This window comes from Ahaetulla prasina, chromosome 1 (genome assembly GCF_028640845.1).
Source record: "Ahaetulla prasina isolate Xishuangbanna chromosome 1, ASM2864084v1, whole genome shotgun sequence".
NCBI lineage: Eukaryota > Metazoa > Chordata > Lepidosauria > Squamata > Colubridae > Ahaetulla > Ahaetulla prasina.
Genome location: NC_080539.1, coordinates 46,013,712 through 46,038,458, shown reverse-complemented (window position 1 = coordinate 46,038,458; position 24,747 = coordinate 46,013,712). Strand labels below are relative to the sequence as shown.

The 24,747-nt window shown below is 42.9% G+C and overlaps 1 protein-coding gene and 1 long non-coding RNA gene across 4 annotated transcripts; one reads left to right on the top strand and one right to left on the bottom strand.

Annotated features, from left to right (window-relative positions):
- Positions 1–130: 130 nt before the first annotated feature.
- Positions 131–23,898, bottom strand: GALM (galactose mutarotase). Of its 2 annotated transcripts, XM_058165044.1 has the most exons (7): positions 23,447–23,898; positions 19,334–19,488; positions 9,783–9,989; positions 8,748–8,829; positions 6,419–6,560; positions 3,400–3,574; positions 131–2,566 (listed from the first exon to the last, which is right to left on the bottom strand). In XM_058165044.1, exons 1-7 carry the CDS (start codon positions 23,634–23,636, stop codon positions 2,489–2,491), a joined length of 1,029 nt encoding a protein of 342 aa, XP_058021027.1. In that variant the 5' UTR covers positions 23,637–23,898; the 3' UTR covers positions 131–2,488. The 2 variants fall into 2 exon arrangements, with proteins under 2 accessions (XP_058021027.1, XP_058021028.1); XM_058165045.1 differs by lacking the exon at positions 3,400–3,574.
- Positions 6,425–23,634, top strand: LOC131189151 (uncharacterized). 2 transcript variants are annotated; one of them, XR_009152931.1, is made up of 5 exons: positions 6,425–6,634; positions 8,709–8,797; positions 18,546–18,651; positions 20,143–20,284; positions 23,504–23,634. It is a non-coding gene; the product is annotated as an uncharacterized LOC131189151 (long non-coding RNA). The 2 variants fall into 2 exon arrangements; XR_009152930.1 differs by having other exon boundaries at positions 6,425–8,797.
- Positions 23,899–24,747: the final 849 nt, after the last annotated feature.

Below are 24,747 nucleotides of genomic sequence, written 5' to 3'. Positions count from 1 at the left end.
CTTCTGTTAATATTTCAAGTGCATGTTGAAAGCAAACTCCAAACAGATATCTTAGTATTGTATCCAAATGCTGTGCAAGGATATATTAACTTGTTACTAAGCTGCCTGCAGTAGATTTATGTGATTTAGGCACAATCCTAATGACTTGAAATGGTGTAGCAAGGAAGCTGCTTGTCTGATTTTATAATATAGATTGATTTGATCTGTTAATTCATACTGCAGGATACTATTGTGTCTTATTCCAGGCAGAGTTAAGTATTTAAAGACAAGCCCAAGATAAATTTAGATGGCAACTTGGCTCCAATTTGGAATTATTTAACAAAGTGATTAGGTACTTGTCCTCTGTCAGATAAGGTATCTTGAGATTAGGACAAGAGCAGTATTATTGTTCTCCAAAATTTTAAGATAGTTGTATTAGATCTAGTCCCTTATACAGAATTCACTGAGAATTTTTGCTGCTGTCAAAATTGCAAGGAATTTGCCTCTCATCCATAGATTAACCTTGTAAAATAAATGGAATAAGATCCAAAATCCCTCAGTGAGATTCTATGGCTAAGCAAAAACTTAAATTTGGGTCTGATCCTAGTCTGGCACATACTGTACCACACACTTAAGCCTCTTATATGAAGAATAAAACCAGACTACTAAAAATCATTTTCCATTACTTGGTGGACAAAATTTAAAAACAATTCAAGTAACACTATGTAATATCTTAGTACTGCTATACTGTTTTCCCAGATTGCTTGTATCTGCTTTAAAGAGCAACATATCTCAAAGCATCTTTTGGACTTCAAAAGCAAAATGCTGTATGCCCCCAGTGTCAACACTTTGATTCAAGTATTTCTACAGAGACACATAGCTTCAGTTATACTTCATACATTTTTAGGATTGCAGGGATTCTGCAGTAAAAGGCAGGAATTTGCAAGGGCATTAAATAAGTTGCAGTGCTTTTTAAGGGATGCTGTATAGTTTAATGCTGCAGTATCTCCCCAGTTGTCTGATTGCATTTCCAATCAGTTGTCTGATTGACACTTTTTATAGTCCGTCCTACTGGCCACTGTATTCCTCCTATAAGCTGAATAAATTATAAAAGGTGAAGTACCCTTCTATGTTGAGAACAAACTTTTATTGAAATAAAGCTTCAATAGCTACTTTGACACAAATTCCTTTCTTTGGTTAATTGCATAGACTATTTTAGCTTCGTTTCTAAAAACTGCCATTAACTGCAGACTTAATCTAGCATCTCATATCACGTTCATACAGTGATAGAATATATATTGCTGTATTTATCAAGCTATTTTTTAAAATGTGAAATGGTTCTGCAAACTTCAAGCTTGAAAAACGAGTTGATTCATAAATCACTTGAAATGGGAGAGGTCTGGCTCACCCTTTCTGATACAAAATCCATGGGGGTCTCACTGTTGATAAATCTGGACCTCAGTATTGTATGCCAAAATGAACACATTCAGTTTAAAGTGCCAATTTACTATCTTTGGGAAAGGTGGGATTGGCTTCAGTCAATTTTAAGATTAGCATTGAGACTGCAGGCCATTAATGTTTTTAAGTAGTAGATCCTCTCTTCTCAGCCTTTATACTGAACCCTTATTTTTGAGGTTATGCCATCTATGAAATACCACCTAAAAGATTAGAGATTACTGTGGAAGTGGTCTGGCCTAATAAATTGATGGCTGGAATTTGATGTGCTTTATTTTATAATAGATTCATTGCAAATCTGGTTCTAATGAGAAATCAGTCGCAAGTCCCTTTAAGCATGTTGCAGCATATCTATTCACCATATGAATTTTATTCTGTTTACAAGTAGAAAATTAAGCTACATTCTGAGAATTATTTAACTAAAGAAAAAACAAATTGGTGAGAGAGATATGATGCCGTTACAGTATCACTGTTCCTAATTACCCGAGGGTAGATTGTGTGGAAAACAGTTCTAAGCTGTTAAATGGCAAGCAAAACTTTAGCATGAATTATAGCCTTACAATGTCTTCCCATGAACCAAGACTTTCACTTCTGCAACTGTTATGTGAAACCAAGATTGAATGATTGCTTCTGTTAACTGGGTTTTATTGCTGTGCTGGGTTGCTCCTGACTAACAAGTTTTTTTAGTCGGCTCCATAGATTTTCAATTGGGTTAAGGTTTGGGCTATTCCCACGCCATTCTAGCAGTGGAATATGATTATCTTGAAATGCCAAAAAAAAAAGCGTTATTAACTATCAAACTTCAAAAATACAACTTTTCCCAAAAGGTTTCCACAATTTTGGCTACAAAAGGTGGTAAACTGCAGATAGAGATAATAGCATTCAATTTGTTGAGTGAACTTAAATTTTGTTACTTTTCTACTATGAAGAGGGGACTTATCCATATACTACTTTTTAATGACTTGGATGAAATTTGTGCTATAATCAGGATATTCAGAATCTGCTTGAATCATTTAAAATATTTTTGCAAAATTAGCTTGTAGCAAGATTTCATTTAAGATACAGAGAACTTGAAACATGTTTTGGTATTGTATTCATCTCCTGGGTACAGCAGGACATCTGGAAAATTAGGCTATAAAGGAAAAAGAATACTTTAGGGAGAAGAACCATACTTGTACTCAATTGTCTGTATTTAAAAACAGCTTCAGAATACTTTGATCAGAGTTCAGAAGTTTTTCCAATCTTTATATTCTTGACTGGGCCGGGATAGCTCAGGCAATAGAGAAGCCTGTTATTAGAACACAGAGCCTGCAATTACTGCAGGTTCAAGCCCGGCCCAAGGTTGACTCAGCCTTCCACCCTTTATAAGGTAGGTAAAATGAGGACCCAGATTGTTGGGGGGGCAATAAGTTGACTTTGTAAAAAATATATACAAATAGAATGAGACTATTGCCTTATACATTGTAAGCCGCCCTGAGTCTTCGGAGAAGGGCGGGGTATAAATGTAAACAAAAAAAAAAAACATTTCCCAAATGATTGGAGTATTTGTGATCTTTTTCAAAACCTGATTTTTTACATTTTATATAACATGAATAGTATGGAAAGATTGGCTTAAATAGATAAATTTAATAGATAAGTGCTTGATAGCTATCTAGTTTACTATCTGGTAGTCGAATTTGTTGGCATTAAGAGCTAGTCAAGATATAGAGAAATCACATGATTCTCCTTTGAAGATTGTATCAGATTTCAACTGCAGGGATCACTTTTTGAATGAAATTTAAAATTGGGAGGAGCAGCATATAAAGATAATTCTATTGTATGACAATGTAAGATTTCTCTTCAATTCCAAACGGAATACTTCATTTAATCTATAGCTCAACCCATTATACCCCAATGGCAAAGGCCTCAATGTATTGGGGGTCCAAGCCTATTATGTAGTGTCTTCTAACATCTAAGAAAATGTACCTGATTCATGGCATTTGGCCAGTTTTGTGTTTCAAGGCAGAAACCAGAATGCTTGAAGTACACATGGCCCTCTTTACCCTTTAGAGTCCCCTCCAGGAAATTTCCTGTATAAAATTGAACACCAGGTTGAGTTGTATAAACTTCTATCATTCGGCCACTAGGAGGATGATAAACTCTGAAAAAAGACAGTAGATGGTTACTAAATGATCTTAACTGCCTTAATCTAATTTACGTCACAGGGATTTTGGGATAAAATGAGGTCACTCACCCACACATACCATTTGAGCTTTAGAGAAAGATGTGCTAATTTAAATAAAAGAAGTCATCGTTTAAAATATAATCTATGAACCTTATTTTCAGGTAAGTGGATATAAGATTGCAATCTTAGATGTCTTCCCACAAACATTACTATTTTACATAATTTTAAGAGATAAAGTATTTTAAGAATTACATTAATTTCTTGAAAAATACAGCTGTAATTATTCATTTTACATAAATGATTTGATGGTACCGCATTATACTGCACTGGTGATACCACAATTGGAATACTTTGTCAAGTTTTGGTCGCCATAATACAAAAAAGGTGCAGGGAAGAGCAACAAATACAATAAAGAGCCTTGAGGCTAAATACAATGAATGGTTGAGGGAGCTAGGTATGTCTAGTCTATCAAAGAGAAGGTTTAGCAGGGACATAAGTACCAGTACTTCAAAAGCTGTCACAGAGAAAAGGGGATTGACTTACTCTCCAAAACACCAGAGGGCAGACAACAAGCAATGAGTGGAAGCTTGTTAAAGAGATATTAGAAGTAAGAAATTTTCTGACAGTCCAAACAAATAATCAGTGGAATACCTTGCCTCTTGGAGTTTATGGGTGCTCCAACTCTGGAGGTTTTCAAAAACAGACTGAACAAACATTTGACCGATGAAAAAAGGCTCCTCCCTTCAGCAGGGAGTTGGACTAGAAGACCTCTGAAGACCCTTCCAGCCTATGATTTTTATGTTCTATTTAAATAATATAGACAGGCCAAAGTTGCCATTATAAAGTAGATACAGAATCTAATGAGTGCTAATCTCCCAAAATCAGTTGACAGCCTTATTTACATAATCCTTACAGTTTTATTGTGAAAATATGAGCCAAATCCTGAATCACTTTAAAAGTGCTTTAACACATTCCAAATCACTGGGATCAAAAGAACAGAAATAAGAATAAACACAATACCTGTTTCCCACCTTCCAATAAAAAATCCACATTCTAAAGGAAAATGAAGCAGATTCCTCAGTAGAACTGTGCTGTGTTTTGTATGTAAAGGGAGTGGGGGGAAGTGCCTCAAAGTATAAAAGCCTTGAATAGCACTTCTTGGCACTCTCCTTAGAACAGTGGCATCTTTTCCTGAGGTTCATGTGGTGGCTGCTGTTCAATAGCAGGAAAAGTTAATTTGGTTTAAGGAATTCAGGCTAGAGCCACATGCAACCTCCAAGGCAGCGGTCACCAAGTGGTCTGAGAAAATTTTGGTGGTCCCCAGAAAAATTATTTGCATCTTTTATATTGCACTAAATACTATTTATCTTTTTAAAAAATTCATATTAGTTGTCCGCGGGATTTAAAATTATGAATTTAGTGGTCCCTGAGGTCCAAAAGGTTGGTGACCCCTGCTCCAAGGTACCTTTCCCCCCTTAAAATAAGCAGCGCAGCTTTCTATTGCTTAGCTATGTTACAGTACATTTACAGCATTCTCTGTCCAATCAACAAGCAAATTATGTTGTAATATGACAGAGCTATCGCTGTGATGATAATTTCAGTGTGGACCAGAATAATGTCAGACTCAGCTCTTGATAAATTTAACATAAAGTCATGGTGGTGGTGATAGCAAATATAGGATTTATGATTTTGCTCAGCTGAACTTTTTGATGTTGCTTGTTAGCTATTATTTTCTGTGCTGCTATATTCTTATGAAGGATAAATGGCAGATAATAATAACAACAGAGTTGGAAGGGACCTTGGAGGCCTTCTAGTCCAACCCCCTGCCCAGGCAGGAAACCCTACACCATCTCAGACAGATGGTTATCCAACGTTTTCTTAAAAATTTCCAGTGTTGGAGCATTCACAACTTCTGCAGGCAAGTCGTTCCACTTATTAATTGTTCTAACTGTCAGGAAATTTCTCCTTAGTTCTAAGTTGCTTCTTTCCTTGATCAGTTTCCACCCATTGCTTCTTGTTTTACCCTCAGGTGCTTTGGAGAACAGCCCGACTCCCTCTTCTTTGTGGCAACCCCTGAGATATTAGAATACTGCTATCATATCTCCCTAAGTCCTTCTTTTTATTAAACTAGACATACCCAGTTCCTGCAACTGTTCTTCATATGTTCTAGCCTCCAGTCCCCTAATCATCTTTGTTGCTCTTCTCTGCACTCTTTCTAGAGTCTCAGCATCTTTTTTACATCGCGGCGATCAAAACTGAATGCAGTATTCCAAGTGTGGCCTTACCAAGGCATTATAAAGTGGCACTAACACTTCACCTGATAAAAAGTAAAATAAGTATAAAAATGTGGGAAAGAAAACTTATGATTTCCATTGGTAGTTTTAAGTATCCCTCTCATTACACTGGCCTTAACAATTAATTCTAACGAAAGGTGTAGATCTCAATGAAGCTCAAAGAACATCTTTGATGAACCTCCATGACATTTAAAATATGAAAATATCTTTTATTACAGATTATATTCCAAAATTGACTTCTATCAGATTAAAAAAATTCTTCTAACCTCTGATAACCAATCTCCTTGTTGGCTTTCTTACAGTAAAATTAATCGTCTTGACTATTTTGCTGTATTTTCCTTTTTTTCCTTTGGAGGTAGGGACTCTAATTTTAATGAATTTAAGTTGGCATTTAATGGTATATATTTTTTATGAAAAACAGTATATTGATAATTGGAATCCAAAAAGAAAAGCATAAAGCAAAGTCAGAGTGACATTTTCACAACTATCACACGCAGAGAATAAATGAATTAAACCAAATGTTTACCTGGCACAGAAATGTGGTTCTTTTCTCTGGACCAAGCAAAAGTTGTGATCAAATCCATTCAGCTGAAACTTCTGCAAATGTCTCCCAAGTTCTTTAGGCTTCCGCAGGTCAAATGGAGTATCCTGCACTGGCGTGATCTTTCCTGATTGGCGAGAGGAGAACAAATCAAAAGAGGAGTGAGGATATGAAGGAACTGATGTAGCCTGAAATATTCAGGTGTATAATTATAATTATAAAAACATGAAAGGACCTGAAACATAAAAATCCAGTGACTCTTGGCTTTTCACAGTTGCTATTGTTAAGACAATAATCCCTGCACTAAATACACTAATATGCACTGTGATTTTAAAAAACATTATTCTATTCTGCCTTAGACATGAAAGTCAGTTGGGGTGACTAGGCCAGTCACTTTTTCTCAGCCCAATCTACCTCACAGGGTTGTTGTGGAGAAAATAGGTTAAGAGACTAGTATTATGTATATTGAGTTATTTATAAAAGTAATAAAGGCAGCATATAAATAAATATCTCTGAGAACAGGCAGGAGTTACCTTGAGCCAATTAGTTCTTCTAGCTGACTTACATAGTTTTAAAAAAGCTTGGTGCAAAGTGTCCTACCCTCTTGATCCATCACAATTCTTAAAATAATAGCCAATCATCCCTAGACATAGAAAAAAACTAAGAATTTGCTGGCAGACAGAACTTTCTACATTATCAGGACCTGTGTGCATTTGTCATGTTAGTTATGAGAGAAGGCAACCATTCCTTCTGTTTCTCTATCTCAAAAAACTCCACTGCTAGATGTGCTGCTGGAAAATTAGCATGCTATGGCTACTAGAAGCTTTGCGCAGTAGTTCTCACCAAGTTTAGGTTACTGTGGGTGAGAGGAGGAAAAAGAGAAAATTTACCTGCTTAAATCCAGAGACTAGACAGTTCAGCGAGGCAAAAATGTACTACACAGTTCTTACAAAAGCAGTAAAAATCAAGAACGGCCGATTGTTTTAAAACATGTTGATGAAGATTCTCAGCCATTCAGGTAGAATTGTCTGGAAGCTGAATCATGGCAACTGGATTTATTTTCTTGTTAGTTTGAAATGCTTCACTGATGCTTCACTGCTTATCCGAGTAGTTTCTTCAGTTTGAGCAAGTTGGTTAGTTGGAACAAACCTACCGGTATATGAGCTTATTCCCCCTAAACAAATTCCTCAGACTGAAGAAGATACTTAGATAAGCAGCAAAACTTTAAAAAAATAATAATAAGTCTAGTCATCATAATTCAATTTCCAGACATGTATTTGGAAACTAACCAGAATCTGAGTGAGAAGGATTAAGTTGCCAATAAAATTGCCTGCTTTCCTTAAACATACTTCAGGTGGAACAGATGTTGAGTTAGGGCTTGCTTCACTTAAGAGATGGGAAGCAAGATAAAGCAAGAGCAAAGCCCATGTGGAAATAAACTATACATAAACGTCCACATTGTAAAAAAGAGCTTTGTTTATTTTACAAAAATCTTGGTTCAACCCTTAAAACAAGATTCTGTCAGAGGAATGGGAAGTCCTGATCCAACAGCACAGCTACCTCTTTTGAAAACTGAAAAGAGTAGATACTGCAAATGGACCTAAATCTCGGTCCTTAGAACAATATATTCCAAAGTATGAATGGTGGACAAATAAAAAATCAGTAATGCCAATGTTTCCAATTAAAAATTTTTTAAATAGGTCTGAGATCCCAGAGACCCATTGCAAATCATGTTCACTGGCATAAATGTACCATAATCTGTACTGGCATAAAACAAGTTTCTATGTTCAGTATGATTCTAAGAGCAATTGTCAACTACTGTATATTGTACATTGTGGCCTTCTTTCAAAATACCATTGCACCTGTTGTCAGGTTTACTTTTATAATGAACTGAACTACTAGCATCATGTCCAACCTGATACCCCTATGTTAGATTATCCTCCCCATTGGGCTTCAAAGGAGTTAGTTTCCCTAATGTACACTATGTGGGGAAACAGAGACAACCAGCATAGTCATTCTGAGTATTAAGATATAGAAATGGCAAGCTGAGAATCTGTAAGAGGTGTGTAAACAAACAAACCTCACATCTGGATGTAAATTACAAAGCATGGGCTCAGGCTATGTGTTCTAATTTCTGCAATGTTGCAATAAATTTGATAGTCATTACCTCAACAATTTCCCTATAATTCCAGTTTGGTGTAATATATAACCTGTTAAATGGTAATTTGGAAACAGGATTTTAAATTTATAACAAGCCCAATATTTTTCTCCCTAGAATACAGCTTCACCTTCAAAGACACCCAGATTAACCAACCTGTTGGAATCAAAGTTTCGTCCAGTGGCAAGTAACAATCTGCCTCTATGGTAAATTCATGGTCATAGATATTAGATGAGCCCTGAGTTAGGAAAAAAAAATACTATAATACTAGATACAGAAAGATAATATATTGGTTTTGTTCTGACACGGATCTCATTTTTTAATATATTTTTTATTATGAAGTTTGTTACAATGGTAAAATCTAATACAATCTAAACTTAAAAAAGGGGAAAAAAGAATAAAATAAAGAAAAATAAATATGTTACTTCCAACCTTCATCACAGAAGTACAGGTAGATTTAGTAACTCTTCATCCCCTATAATAGTGTTTCCCAAGCTTTTTCTTTCATTACCCAAAACCACTTATAAGAAAGTGTTATCAAACTTGGAGGACCAGTCACAAGTCCCTTTCTTCAGCACCAGAATAACTTCAAATGGTTGCTGAATGGCCACAGTTGGGGACTATTTGTATTATAAAAAGAATATAATTGATATTTATGTCATTACAACAAATTACCATTGTAATTTCATCTTTTTCATTTGAATAGGAATTTGTCGGGAGAGTTTTGAATATATTTTTGTACACATTTCAAACCTTAACACAATTTACATATATAGTTTTCAAATTTGCTTCACAGCCAAATTCAAAATGTTCCAAAACGTAAAATTGAAAAGTTGGATTTTGTCCAATTTGGGATGTTTTTCTCCCCAAAACTAGGATTCCCCAAAGGATCTATTCTCATGCTTTAAGATCAATAGATGCTACAACCCCCTTGGTTACTGTAGTACAGGGGTGTCAAACACAGGGCCTGCAGGCCAGATACAGCCTGCGCAGGCCACGCCAACCCTGACTCTGCAAGGGCAAAAACAATTCCGATATGTCACAATACAGCCCACAATGCAATCAGGTTTGGCTGACACCCCTGCTGTAGTATATTTCAGCAGAGACATGAAAAATAACTCTATATAGACAAGGGCTTCATCAGTTAAAAGAAATGTAGGATCTGTCTCTTTTGTTATGAAACTCACTTACCTGACTTCCAAGATTGAAGTAAGTGTGGTTTGTTAGATTGACTGGTGTAGTCTTACTAGTTTGAGCTCTGTAATTAATTGTTAACTCCCCATCTTTGAGTGTATATGATATCCACACTTTCAGCTCACCAGGATATCCTTCTTCACCATCTGGACTTATTCTGAAAAAGCAGACACCATCTGGCAGGATTTCAGGCAACCAGATAGCCTAAAATACAATTTGATGAGCTTAAAGAATAAATAAATCTACTTTGACTGGACTAGTTTTCAAATACTGCCCAAATGTGTTCAGACTTCTAGAATTTCCAATCAGCAAGAAATTATAGTTGTAACATAACTGAAGGCATCATACTGGGAAAAGCTGTGGTATCTGTACAGACACCTGTGTGAAGATTACTTATTCTAAATATACCGTATATACTCGAGTATAAGCCGACCCGAATATAAGCCGAGGTACCTAATTTTACCACAAAAACTGGGAAAAACTATTGACTCGAGTATAAGCCGAGGGTGGGAAATGAGGCAGCTACTGGTCAATGTAAAAAATAAAGATAGAGCCAAGTAAAATAACATGAATATTTATTTGAACGAAAAACAATAAAAGTGCAAAAGGGGGTCCCCAAAAAGAATATGGTATCAAAAATACAGTATCTTTAAAAGTAACAGCAACCAAGCTAACGAGAGCTAAAATCCCTCAAAACTCTCCTCCTCATCATCTGTTTGTCCAAACAGAGCTTCAGCTACTTCAGCGTCTGTGATGTTATCCGCATATACGTTGTCATCATCACTGAGTTCACAGTCGTCATCATCACTGCTGTCACCCTCATACAATGCGCTGTCTTCACTGCCATCCATAGCATTACTAATGCCACATTTCTTGAAGGCACGTTGCACCATGTCCTCTGGAATATCTTCCCATGCATCACGAACCCACTGTGCTATTAGTTGTATGTCTGGCTTTCTCAGATTTCCAACTTTTGTCAGTTGAGCTTGACCAGATGTCATCCATTCATGCCACATCCTTCGCACACGGTCCTTGAAAGGTTTATTTAAACTGACATCTAGGGGCTGCAATACAGATGTAAGCCCACCTGGAATAACGGCCAAAGTGACTTGAGATGACTTTGCCAATTTTTTTATGTCATCAGATATGTGGGCTCTGAACATATCCCAAACTAACAGTGATGGTTTTTTCTTTAAGGCTGCTCCTGGTCGTCCGTTCCAAATTTCTTCCAGCCATTTTTTTGTTCCATCTTCATCCATCCAGCCTTTAACATGTGCACGCACTGTAATTGTGGCGGAATTTTACCTTTTAGGCAAGGTCTTTCTTTTAAAAATAATAACAGGCCTCAGCTTGGTTCCATTAGCCAAACATGACAGAACGACTGTGAAATGGTTTTTCATTTCCTGTGGTTCTTAGTAAAATTGTTTTGTCTCCCAAACTTGCCACAGTTCTGTTGCTTGGAAGATCAAAGGTCATAGGCGTTTCATCCATATTTCCAATATCTTGAAGGTCATAGTTATGGATCCTTCTTTGTTTTATGATGAATGAATGGAATGACATCACTTTTTCATCAAGGTCTTTTGGCAGCTTCTGTGCAATCTTTGTTCTTTGCAAACATAGGCCAAACCTATTCATGAAGCGGGTACACCATCCTGCTGATGCAACAAATTTTTCAGTGCCTGGTACTTTAAATTTTTCTTCTTTAGCCATTTGAAGGCACGTGGCGAATTCCCATACGTGTTACACAGTAACCATTTTGACGACACTCCATAACCCATTCATGCAATTCAGTCTCTAGAGCCCCAAATGGACTCGTTAAACCACGTCGAGCTTTTTTTGCCTTTGGAAGCTTTTCCAAGTCAGCTTTCATTTTCCGCCACTCCTTACTTGTTTTCATCAACACAAAATTCCCTACTTGCAATACTGTTATTGCTTTCTTCTGCTCTTGACACAACCTTAAGTTTGAAAGCAGCTTCAGATGACTCATGCTTTTGTTTTGATGGTCCAGGATTAGAAGTACTGGGATCCATTCCTAACAGGAAAAAAAATTATTACGACGTCAACTGCCATCAGGAAACCATCACCCCAGAAAGCTGTCCAAAGAGACCCATGGACGGCAAGCTATCTTTTCCAAAGGCGAAAAGAGGCGAGTGAGAGGAGGCGAGTGTGTCAAACGCCAAGAGGCGAGAGGAGGCGAGAGTGACAAATGCCCCTTTTAATAAGGGAGACGATCAAGAAAAGGTCTTATTTTAAAAGTTGCTTCCCAATACACTTCACAAAGGTTGATGATATGGATGACACAGTCATCCATTTTCATTCCTACCGTTCCTTTTCTTTTCTTTTCCAGTCTGTGTTTTCTGGAAATGCTGTAACTATCACACAGCAATTTAAGGCAACCCTGCAACACATCATCACAAGAGACAAATACCGTACATTTGTTTCTATACAAACACGTTTCCAGGTCTCTTTATATAAATGTGTTTTCGGCTTAGAACGGGTTGTATTGATTTTCCTTGCTGTAACCCTTCCTGCTAATATTACAAATATATGGGAGAAGGGCGGTATACAATTATTATTATTATTATTATTATTATTATTATTATTATTATTATTATTATTATTATTATTATATGATGATGATGATTTTTTTGCATTGGACAGAGCGAGCTTCAGTTTACCAAACTTTGTATCTTTTAATGAAACGTGTTAGTCTGGAAGGGACTGTTTGAACTCACAAAACACTTGCAACTTTTAGTTCCGTGCTGAGGATTTTTGGAAAGCAGCCCAGCAATATTTATTTATTGCTCGGACTGCTCTTATTTTCACTCCCCTTTTCTTTTCTTTTCCTTCCTCCTCCTCCTTCTCTGCCTCTCTTTCGTCCCCCACCTCCCGGGATCCTTGCGGGTCGAAGGTTCTGCCCTGCCTTACACCAGCCGCCCACCTATGCCAAGGTCTCCCTGGCTCTTTCGCTCTCTGTAAGCAGCGGCTTCTCGGCAGCGTCGCCCCCCTCCCCTCCATGGATCGGCTCCTTCCCCAGCACTGAAGGCATCCTTAGGAATACACCTCCACCTCCCGGGAAATAAAAAAGGCAGAGAAGGTAAATCGCCCGCCCCGTTCGGAAAGGAAGGGGAGAGGACTCCAATGGAAGAAGGGAGAGGAGAATTACCAATAACAAACACAAAGCGCTGGGTTAGAGGTGCCTTGTCATGTACAAGGAGATCAGAGAGGGCAACCACCGTGAAACAATAATCAGACTCAAAACGGGCTGCTTATTTGCCATTTGCTCTGGGTAGAACGGGTTTTTTTTTTAAAAAAAAATTGGTTTGGAGAAGGAAAGCTAATTTGCTGATCTGCGCGAGGGTCGGTTTCTTTTGCCTCCCTTCTTCTTCCTCCTCCTTCTTCCCACCCTAGCTTGCAATGCCCCCATCTCTCCTCCTCCTCCTCCTCCTCCTGCCCCCCTCTCGGATTCGGCGTTCATTTCTTGCCTTTGTGGGCGGAGGTGTTGGGGGAGGTTTGGGAATAGATTTGGCAGAGGAGATTACCGTAATTTTGCTCACTGTTGCTCACTGTTTACTTTACAATGTTCACTCGGGGAAGTGAAACGCAAAGTATAGTTAGCCTGGAAAAAAACTGAACCATGTGACTGGCGGGAGAGAAGGACGGCGCCGGAGGGGCGGGGAGAAATTGTTTGTTCTTGCCGTATTTCTCCGCTTTCCAAGAGGCTTTTCTTTTCACCTCTTTCTCCCCACCTCCCCAATTTCCATAGGGAAAAAAACCCTGGGGAAAACTTGGCAAAAATAAAATAAAATAAAAAGTACTGAGTGCAAATGTTTTTTTTATACTGTAGTTGGAGTTTTCCACGTTTCTTTTCACATTCAAGGCAGCATTCTCCCCATCCTCGCTGCTTTTCCAAAACATGCTTTGAAACCTTTGCATTTTATTGGGATGTATTCGTGACAACGCCCCTCCGCCCCTCCGAGGCGAGAGGAGGACGAGTAAGAGGAGGCGAGTGACAAGCAAATAAAGAGAGTTCTTCTCGCCCTTGGCGTTTGACACACTCGCCGTCCTCTCCAGCCGAAATTGAGTGCGGCGGCAGTGGGGGTGGGTGGGTGGGTGGGGAGGCCGCCGTGAAGTGCCGGCTGGGGAGCCGGGATTGAAGTGCCGGCAGGGCGAGCCCAAATGCTGCCGGCATGCTTTGCCAGCTCGGCCGGCTCGTTTTGGGCGGCGGCTGGCCTCGGCGTTTCTTCCGCCGCTTTTGATGGCGGCGGCGGCGGTGGTCGGCGGAGGGGCGGAGGGGCGTTCGACATTTTCGCCTCTCACTCGTCCTCCTCTTGCCAGCGGTGGGGGCGGAGGCGTTGTCACCTCGCCTCCTCTCCAGCGAAATTGAGTGCGGCGGCGGCGGAGGCCGCCGTGAAGTGCGGCTGGGGGTCAGGGCCAATCCCGGGCTCCCCAGCCGGCACTCACGGCGGCCTCACCCCACTGCCGCCGCACTCAATTTCGCTTTCGAGAGGAGGCGAGTGACAAACGCCAAGGCGAGAAGAACTCTATTTGTTTGTCACTCTCGCCCTTGGCGTTGTCACTCGCCTCCTCTCCGAAAGCTGAAATTGAGTGCGGCGGCAGAGGCCGCCGTGAAGTGCCGGCTGGGGAGTCCAGGAGCCAATCCCGGCTCCCCAGCCGGCACTTCACGGCGCCTCCCCACCCCACTGCCGCCGCACTCAATTTCGCTTTCGAGAGGAGGGCGAGTGACAAACGCCAAGGCGAGAAGAACTCTATTTGTTTGTCACTCTCGCCCAGCGAAGGCGTTGTCACCGCCTCCTCTCGAAAGCCGAAATTGAGTGCGGCGGCAGTGGGGGTGGGTGGGTGGGTGGGGGGAGGCCGCCGTGAAGTGCCGGCTGGGGGAGCCCGGGATTGAAGTGCCGGCAGGACGAGCCCAAATGCTGCCGGCATGCTTTGCCAGCTCGGCCGGCTCGTTTTGGGGCGGCGGGTGGGCTCCGGCGCTTCGCCGCTTTTGATGGCGGCGGCGGCGGTGGTCGGCGGAGGCGGAGGGGCGTTCGACATTTTCGCCTCTCACTCGTCCTCCTCTTGCCCGCGGTGGGGGCGGAGGCGTTGTCACCGCCTCCTCTCCGAAAGCCGAAATTGAGTGCGGCGGCAGGAGGCCGCCGTGAAGTGCCGGCTGGGGGCCAGGAGCCAATCCCGGCCCCCAGCCGGCACTTCACGGCGGCCTCCCCACCCCACTGCCGCTCGCACTCAATTTCGCCGAGAGGAGGGCGAGGTGACAAACGCCAAGCGAAGAACTCTATTTGTTTGTCACTCTCGCCATGAAGGCGTTGTCACCTCGCCTCCTCTCGAAAGCCGAAATTGAGTGCGGGCGACAGGGGAGGCCGCCGTGAAGTGCCGGCTGGGGGTCAGGAGCCAATCCCGGCTCCCCAGCCGGCACTTCACGGCGGCCTCCCCACCCCACTGCCGCTCGCACTCAATTTCGCCGAGAGGAGGCGAGTGACAAACGCCAAGGCGAGAAGAACTCTATTTGTTTGTCACTCTCGCCATGAAGGCGTTTGTCTCGCCTCCTCTCGAAAGCCGAAATTGAGTGCGGCGGCAGGGGAGGCCGCCGTGAAGTGCCGGCTGGGGGCCAGGAGCCAATCCCGGGCTCCCCAGCCGGCACTTCACGCGGCCTCCCCACCCCACTGCCGCTCGCACTCAATTTCGCTTTCGAGAGGAGGCGAGGTGACAAACGCCAAGGCGAGAAGAACTCTATTTGTTTGTCACTCTCGCCCAGCGAAGGCGTTTGTCTCGCCTCCTCTCCGAAAGCTGAAATTGAGTGCGGGCGACAGGGGAGGCCGCCGTGAAGTGCCGGCTGGGGAGTCAGGAGCCAATCCCGGGCTCCCCAGCCGGCACTTCACGCGGCCTCCCCACCCCACTGCCGCCGCACTCAATTTCGGCTTTCGAGAGGAGGGCGAGTGACAAACGCCAAGCGAGAAGAACTCTATTTGTTTGTCACTCTCGCCCAGCGAAGGCGTTGTCACTCGCCTCCTCTCGAAAGCCGAAATTGAGTGCGGCGGCAGAGGCCGCGTGAAGTGCCGGCTGGGGAGTCCAGGAGCCAATCCCGGGCTCCCCAGCCGGCACTCACGGCGGCCTCCCCACCCCACTGCCGCTCGCACTCAATTTCGCCGAGAGGAGGGCGAGGTGACAAACGCCAAGCGAAGAACTCTATTTGTTTGTCACTCTCGCCTTGGCGTTGTCACCTCGCCTCCTCTCCGGCGAAATTGAGTGCGGCGGCAGGGGAGGCCGCCGTGAAGTGCCGGCTGGGGAGTCCAGGAGCCAATCCGGGCTCCCCAGCCGGCACTTCACGGCGCCTCCCCACCCCACTGCCGCTCGCACTCAATTTCGGCTGGAGAGGAGGGCGAGTGACAAACGCCAAGCGAGAAGAACTCTATTTGTTTGTCACTCTCGCCAGCGAAGGCGTTGTCACTCGCCTCCTCTCGAAAGCCGAAATTGAGTGCGGCGGCGGAGGCCGCCGTGAGTGCCGGCTGGGGGTCAGGAGCCAATCCCGGCCCCCAGCCGGCACTTCACGGCGGCCTCACCCCACTGCCGCTCGCACTCAATTTCGGCCGGAGAGGAGGGCGAGTGACAACGCCTCCGCCTCCGAGGGCGAGAGGAGGGCGAGAGGAGGACGAGTAAGAGGAGGCGAGTGACAAGCAAATAAAGAGAGTTCTTCTCGCCTTGGCGTTGACACACTCGCCGTCCTCTCCGAAAGCCGAAATTGAGTGCGGCGGCAGTGGGGGTGGGTGGGTGGGTGGGGAGGCCGCCGTGAAGTGCCGGCTGGGGAGCCGGGATTGAAGTGCCGGCAGGGCGAGCCCAAATGCTGCCGGCATGCTTTGCCAGCTCGGCCGGCTCGTTTTGGGCGGCGGCTGGCCTCGGCGTTTCTTCCGCCGCTTTTGATGGCGGCGGCGGCGGTGGTCGGCGGAGGCGGAGGGGCGTTCGACATTTTCGCCTCTCACTCGTCCTCCTCTGCCCGCGGTGGGGGCGGAGGCGTTGTCACCGCCTCCTCTCGAAAGCCGAAATTGAGTGCGGCGGCAGGGGAGGCCGCCGTGAAGTGCCGGCTGGGGGCCAGGAGCCAATCCCGGGCTCCCCAGCCGGCACTCACGGCGGCCTCCCCACCCCACTGCCGCTCGCACTCAATTTCGCCGAGAGGAGGCGAGGTGACAAACGCCAAGGCGAGAAGAACTCTATTTGTTTGTCACTCTCGCCCGCGAAGGGGGCGTTTGTCACCCTCGCCCTCCTCTCCGAAAAGCCGAAATTGAGTGCGGGCGACAGGGGAGGCCGCCGTGAAGTGCCGGCTGGGGAGTCAGGAGCCAATCCCGGGCTCCCCAGCCGGCACTTCACGCGGCCTCCCCACCCCACTGCCGCCGCACTCAATTTCGGCTTTCGAGAGGAGGGCGAGTGACAAACGCCAAGCGAGAAGAACTCTATTTGTTTGTCACTCTCGCCCAGCGAAGGCGTTGTCACTCGCCTCCTCTCGAAATTGAGTGCGGCGGCAGAGGCCGCGGTGAAGTGCCGGCTGGGGGAGTCCAGGAGCCAATCCCGGGCTCCCCCAGCCGGCACTCACGGCGGCCTCACCCCACTGCCGCTCGCACTCAATTTCGGCTTTCGAGAGGAGGGCGAGTGACAAACGCCAAGCGAGAAGAACTCTGTTGTTTGTCACTCTCGCCAGCGAAGGCGTTTGTCTCTCGCCTCCTCTCCGGCCGAAATTGAGTGCGGCGGCGGAGGCCGCCGTGAAGTGCCGGCTGGGGGAGTCCAGGAGCCAATCCCGGGCTCCCCCAGCCGGCACTTTACGGCGGCCTCCCCCCCCCCCTGCCGCTTCGCACTCAATTTCGGCTTTCGGAGAGGAGGCGAGTGACAACGCCAAGGCGAGAAGAACTCTGTTGTTTGTCACTCTCGCCAGCGAAGGCGTTGTCACCTCGCCCTCCTCTCCGAGCTGAAATTGAGTGCGAGCGGCGGGGGAGGCCGCCGTGAAGTGCGGCTGGGGGCCCAGGAGCCAATCCCGGGCTCCCCAGCCGGCACTCACGGCGGCCTCCACCCCACTGCCGCCGCACTCAATTTCGCCGAGAGGAGGGCGAGTGACAACGCCCCTCCGCCCCTCCGAGGCGAGAGTGACAAACAAAATAAAGAGAGTTCTTCTCGCCTTGGCGTTGACACACTCGCCCTCCTCTCCGAAAAGCCGAAATTGAGTGCGAAGCGGCAGGGGGGGGAGGCCGCCGTGAAGTGCCGGCTGGGGGCCGGGATTGGCTCCTGGGCTCCCCAGCCGGCACTTCACGGCGCCTCCCCACCCACCCACCCCACTGCCGCCGCACTCAATTTCGAGAGGAGGCGAGGTGACAACGCCTCCGCCCACCGCGGGCAAGAGGAGGACGAGTGAGAGGGGGGCGAAAATGTCGAACGCCCCCTCCGCCCCCCGCCCCCTCCGCCGACCACCGCCGCCGCCATCAAAAAGCGGCGGAAGAAAACGCCGGAGGCCAGCCGCCGCCCCAAAACGAGCCGGCCGAGCTGGCAAAGCATGCCGGCAGCATTTGGGCTCGTCCTGCCGGCCCAGCTGTTCCCGAGGGCAAAAAACCCTCTCCCTGGGTCGGCTCTGCAAGGGTAGACTCGAGTATAAGCCGAGGGGGCGTTTTTCAGCACAAAAAACGTGCCGAAAAACTCGGCTTATACTCGAGTATATACGGTAGGTCCTGAGATTGTTACTCATTTGTTTTCTACTCTCAGACAATGAAATAGTATCTAAAAGATGAAGTCTTGCCCCATCAGAGGGAAGATTCTGAGCCAATGGACAAATCCAGTTGGTGAAGAAGGCAATTTTCTAAACATAAAGGTAGAACATAAAGACATCTACACACATATTGAGAAATGCATATCCTTTAAATTTACTAAATTATAAAAGATAAAGATAATTTAATGTATTTTAATTAATATGTATTTTAATATAATACAATAGTGGCCTCAAATTTTTAAATATTACAAACATTTGATTCAACTAGGAATTAACAGGAGAACTAAAGGTAAATGATTTTCAAAATGTTAGCAATGTTTATAAGAAACAAAATAAAACAGTATCAGTTATTTTACTAGATATAAAGCATACTGTGATTAGAATCTATAGAAAAAATGCATGAGCTAGAGCAGTTGGTCATACAACTAATGAGAGAGGGGGGCAATAACAGACCTACCCTTAAGTAGTGCTCAAGAACTTGCTCCCTTGCTATTCAAATATAAAGGGAGAGAAGTTGCTTTCTCTTAGATCTTTAATCCACTGGCCGTCATAGACATCCTTACTAGACATGGAAGGGGTTTAGACTACATGACAATTTTGTGTGTATTTTGATTGAAAAGTTTTGTAGGAACTTGCATTGCTAGAGTTGCCTGTATATACTGGTATCTGGCACCATTACCTAACAAAGTAAAATCCAGCTTGATTATTCCACACAATGAAGAGAAAAAAACCAGAATAATACCATCTGTCTAATTTATCATTAACTGTTCACTAGCAGATCTACCTTGTCAAACCCTTTGATTCCTCCATGCAAACTGTTGGGGCCGTCATTGATGGCCAGCTGATATTCATGACCTTCCACTGTAAATTTCCCTTTGGCAATTCTGTTAGCAACCCGTCCAATGGTAGCTCCAAAATAAGGGTGCTTGCTGAGGTAGCCTAAGAAAGAGAATAAAAGTCAGCAACAGGATAATATACATTTTAGAATTTAGTGTAAACGTCCTGCTGAGAGCATTCTTTCTATTGTGTGTGACTGAATAAATCCTAATTGAGCAATATCTTATGAAAGAAGGGACTCATTTATTAAGATTTCTCTGTTTATTTCAATGGAGGTGCCAATAACATGTCTGCAGAGAGCTCTGTGCACAGAACTGCTACACTGAAGTTAATATCTGTTGGATTGTATACCGGCAGTGTTTGTCAACCTTGGCAGTTTTAAGCCATGTGGACTTCAACTCCCAGAATTCTTTAAACAGTATTCTGTCTAGGGAATTCTGGGAGTTGAACTCAATACAGCTTAAGGCTGTCAAGATTGAGATACCTGCTGTCTGGTAATGTAGTGTACTGTAGTGTTGAGCTCAGATCCACATACTTGGGCCAGTCACTCTTTTCCAGCTTAATTTAGCACCCCTCTGTAAAAAAAAAGGCGGGGGGAAGTAAACATAGAAGTGTGTGTTTTTGACAAATGGCATTCCTATACTGTATATGAACCTACGAAATGACAAAAAAAATAATTCTTCAAAAAGCATATTTTCATTTACACAAGTTTGCTTTGAAGGTTTTTTTTTACTTGATTCTCTTCCTTTCTCCAAGACTGATTCCAGTGGTGTTCAGGGAAGAGGAGAAATCGCTCCATAGGCCCATTCTTTATGGGATACTACAGGGTTGTATTCTGCCTCCTCACCTTTTCAACAGATACCTGAAACTGCTAGATGAGGACATTTGCTGGTTTGGGGTTTGTTATCAACTGTCTGTTGATGATGCCTAATTATATATTACAACCCCAGATGGCCAAGTAAACTCTTCAGGTTTTGTCCTAATGCTGGGGACTGTGTGTATTTGGAATGTAGCAGTGTGGGTGTGAAGGGCATGCCTTGGTATGCCCATGTATCATGAGATGCTTTATGAACTGCACTGTTTGCCAGTTTTCTTCCAGGTATGATGCAAGGTGATAGCATGACGCCTGGTTACTTGAGGGACTGCCCCATCTCCCATAATGCCTGCACAGCCATTTTACTCTAGCAGGTTGGCACACTCTGGATTCTATTGATTAAAAAATTCCATTTATCATCTTCTCTGTAATATTGTTGCCTGGCCTCAACCCAAAATTGTTAAGAGTCAGGGGAGATGATGATGATGATAACAACTTTTTACCAGTCCCAGACTGTGAATCAAATTGGAGATTAACAACCATAATGCCATCTTTTTGTGATAAGCTGTTTTGTGAAACCATATCAAAACAGAACTAAAAATAATAAAAATAAATGCTCTCTACAAGGTTAACATTATCTTTAAGCATTTGAAATCTCCTCTTCGAAAATGTCCTTTTATCTATTAATTATAAATAATGCTAGGATAATTTTAAGAACAGTAATGAGCACTTTTTCTACTTTAAACACTTCAGAGTGTAATAAACAGTGGAATTTCTTTTTTTTACATGATAGGGAACAAAATATATTTGTTAAGCATTGTGAAAGAATGAAACTGTCTCTCTTACAGTGGAAAACCACAGTTGCTACCAGTCATTGCAGAAGAAATATTATCAAAATATAATTCTGTTTCTAGTAGTGTAGTTATGTTAATCGGGTTCAAGAAAAACAATCTCACTTTTAAAGCATGTTAGAGGCTAACTACATAATTCTGGGATATGCTTTTATGGACTACTTCCATCAGATATGATTAATGAAGCTTATTATCATAAATGCTTCATTCCTTATGGTCCACAAAAATATTTACCTTGGTATTTAACTTCTTATGGACTTAGTCACTAAAGCCCCCAACAGCACTTAGCTAATATATGTTTCAGCCTTTATTAGGCTCTGAAATATTCCCATCTCCAACACGCAACATGGGAGCTGCTGATTGATAACCATATACATCCAGGCTGGGCAGAATTACCACAGCTGTCCAAGTGTATTGTGCTATCATTTCCATGATACCCAAACAGCATGAATGCAATTGACTGGGGTGGATGGGATCAATGGGGGTTGTAGTCAATATAAATAATTGGTTTGGACATGACTGTCGTATTTCTGCAGCCTTTGAATTGATTTCCTTCTCTAATTTTCAAGCTTAGAAGGATAGTTAGAATGCAAAGGAAAACAGCATTCTATCTGCTAAAGATATCAGCCTTTTTACCCTCCTGTGAAAAGGAAACACTCTTGTAAAAATTACTATAGTTTAGTTAATTAGAAGAGCTGGAATATACCAATTTGTGAACTGAACTCATCCATAGGGAAGTTGTTGACTCAGAAAAACTCAGCTCTTATGCAGATTGTTCTCCCCATATATTTAAGTCTTTGTAGTAAATAAAGTGATAATATATGTTGCAGTTTTACTACCTGTTGTAGATGGGACTTCAACCAAACTTCAAGGTTTACCTGTCACAACTATCTGAAATTGGGGCAGTTGCCACCGTAAGCTTGCAGGAACCAAAATGTAAAACTAGTAGCTGGTTTTGATTTCACATATCAATTTCCTCAAACCACATATTGAATTGAATACTTTTATTTGGCCAAATGTGATTAGATACACTAGGAATTTGTCTCAGGTGCAGAAGCTCTCAGTGTACATCCAAAGCAATAGAATAATGATCATCATAATCATAATCATAATACCAATAAGAGGGAGGAATAAGAAGGATAATAAAATGGATAAATAATAATGCTACAGCCATACTACTTGGGTAAATACACACAGACATAAGACACCACTGTGAGAATTAGGTATTCAGCAGAAAGACAGTTTGAGGGAAAAATCTGTCCCTATGTCTAAATGTCTATGGAGATTCTCAATCGTCCAGGTCATGGTGGTCCCAAAGATGTTTTTTCAAAAGGAACTGAAGAAGCTTCTTGGATGAGAAGGAATGTCTTCAAGTAAAAGCAAAGAAAGTTCCGTTCTCTTTTGAAAAAGCACCTTGAGACATCACTGTGTCTACTTGTTTTGCCCTGTAGCACTATCCCAAGAGAAGGAGTTGAATCAGTTTATGTCCAAGATATGAGGAGTCTGGAGGTATTTTCTCAGCCCTCCTTCTGACCTGTGCAATATACAGGTGTTCTATGGTTGGAATTATTTTTCCTGCAGTCTTAATTATCTGTTGGAGATAGATATGGCATATGGCAACTACTCTGAAGCCTACAAAAATTGTTAGAGTGACGCATATCAGAGAAACAACCAGCTGTGGCGCACTTCTACTATTCTTAATCTACAATTAATACTTAGCTGGTTGTCTGAATTTGGCTTAATAGAGAAGCAATAGAAAAGAGAGAGCTGTGTAAGGGGAAGCATTCTATTTCTCAATTATGTTACTACATGCTTATGAAACTAAGCACAAAGAAACCACAGCAATATGTTCCTTAAGTTTGTGAAGTCAAATATTTCAAAACAAGAACTTTAGTGCTTGAATTACTCATCTGTGAGATAAAAACAGTTTGGGGGCTGGGTTCCTTCCATAAATGAAAACAAACTCAATTAGGCAGCTACTTGTGAAAAATCTTCCATGATTTAAATGCAATGGGAATGAAATATAGCTGAAATGTACCTGAAAAGACCAGAATTCCCTGTCTTGTTTCATTCCTCTTTCAACTTTGACTCATACCTAGTATTCAGGCACACTTTACTCCATTTTATGAATTCCCTTCCCAGGCATAAAAATATCTTTGATCACATCTACGGCAATATGTATCTAGTAACCTAAGGCTGCAAATTCTACCTATGCCTCTACAGATAGATGGGACTTTCTCTTGGAGATCAGGTGTCAGGTCACTGGTTCTACAGAAACTACTAAAATTTGTGTACTAGGCTTCCTCTTGGTTTAGGGAGAACCTCAAAAAAGCACATTAACGATGTAGCTGAAAGCGGATTAGAATTCCCCTTTGTAATAACCTTACAAACCCACCTTCCAAATGATCAAAGCCTAGAACAATGTCTGAAAACTTTCCGTCTCTGTCTTTAGTCTTCAAGGAGGTGATTATGCAGCCTAAGGATATGATTTCCACTTTGACTGTGTCGGATGAGAGCAGGAATTTTTCCACGGTTCCTCCGTCAAGAGGCAATTTACCAAAGGCTTCTTTCTTCACCTCAAGCATCGTTTCTTCCTCTTTGAGCTAGACGTCAGTCAGCAGCCAATACCAGGAAGGGGAAATGAGACGGACGTGGGCAAACGGATTCCGTCCGCAATCAAGTGTCCAAAAGCTGATGTGGAGAGGCAAGAAAACTCGCTTTGTTAGACTTGCAGCCGACTGTGATGCATGCAAAAGAAGTTTTCTGAAGGCTGCGAACCTATGTTCCAAGGACGTTTCTACAGAATTCCACAACCTAAGCGCGGTTATTTAGCGCAACTTCACTTAATTCCCCGAGACTTCCTCCGGAGTAAGCAGGAAGAGAACAATCCGAACACCACGTTTCCTCGGTCCCTTTGTTTCCAGCAAACCGTTCACCCCACACACACACCCGCTCCTACACGCCTACGATGCCAAACACAGAATTCGAAAACTACTATGTACGCATTCGCAGAGGTGAGAATTCAACTACAAGGTGGAGAGCGGAAAAACCGAGAGAATGTCGCGATAAAAACTGAAGCATTGCAAGATGGAACTCGTAGTTCCTTCGGATTGCTAGATGAAAAAAGCGGTGTTTTGAAAGTAGAATAAAATAGTTATGCGCGTTTAGAACGAGAAAGAAGGCTATCGATCATGTAGCACAGTTATCGAATGCGAAATTAAACATTTTTAAATATTTTATTATAGGGACTTTATGTTTGGGACTGCATTTATCGGGAGTAAAAGGGCTATTTTAATTTTTTGAATTACAAAAAATTAAAACAGCTCTTCTGTCTAGTGTTCGGACATCCGGATCTTCAGCCAGTGTTTGCACTCATTCAGTCATATGATCAAGGAGGAGAAAACTAAGAACAAAAAAGCGTGATGATGAAGAGGATGTTATTAAGTTTATCAATTCTTAGCTATATACAGTAAGTGAATTTTCTGAATCTTTAAAATGAATATACTTTGTGATAAAATGACCCTCTGGTGCAAACAGTAGTCAGAGTCTAGATCACAACAGTCTATTTTAAATACAGTATATAGAAATTAGGATTTAACTCACTAAATTGACATGTCATTTTTGTTTTATTGCTTTTCTAGATGATTGCATGTCTAGCTGTATGAGCAAAGTACAAATCCATTAAAAATATAAAAC

Excerpts from the sequence above, each read along its gene's own strand:
- GALM (XM_058165044.1), bottom strand. The coding sequence starts at position 23,636 with ATGCTTGAGGTGAAGAAAGAAGCCTTTGGTAAATTGCCTCTTGACGGA. Across the intron at positions 6,561-8,747 it reads CGAAACTTTGATTCCAACAG|GAAAGATCACGCCAGTGCAG; the intron begins GTTGGTTAATCT and ends CTCGCCAATCAG. Across the intron at positions 3,575-6,418 it reads GAACCACATTTCTGTGCCAG|AGTTTATCATCCTCCTAGTG; the intron begins GTAAACATTTGG and ends GTCTTTTTTCAG.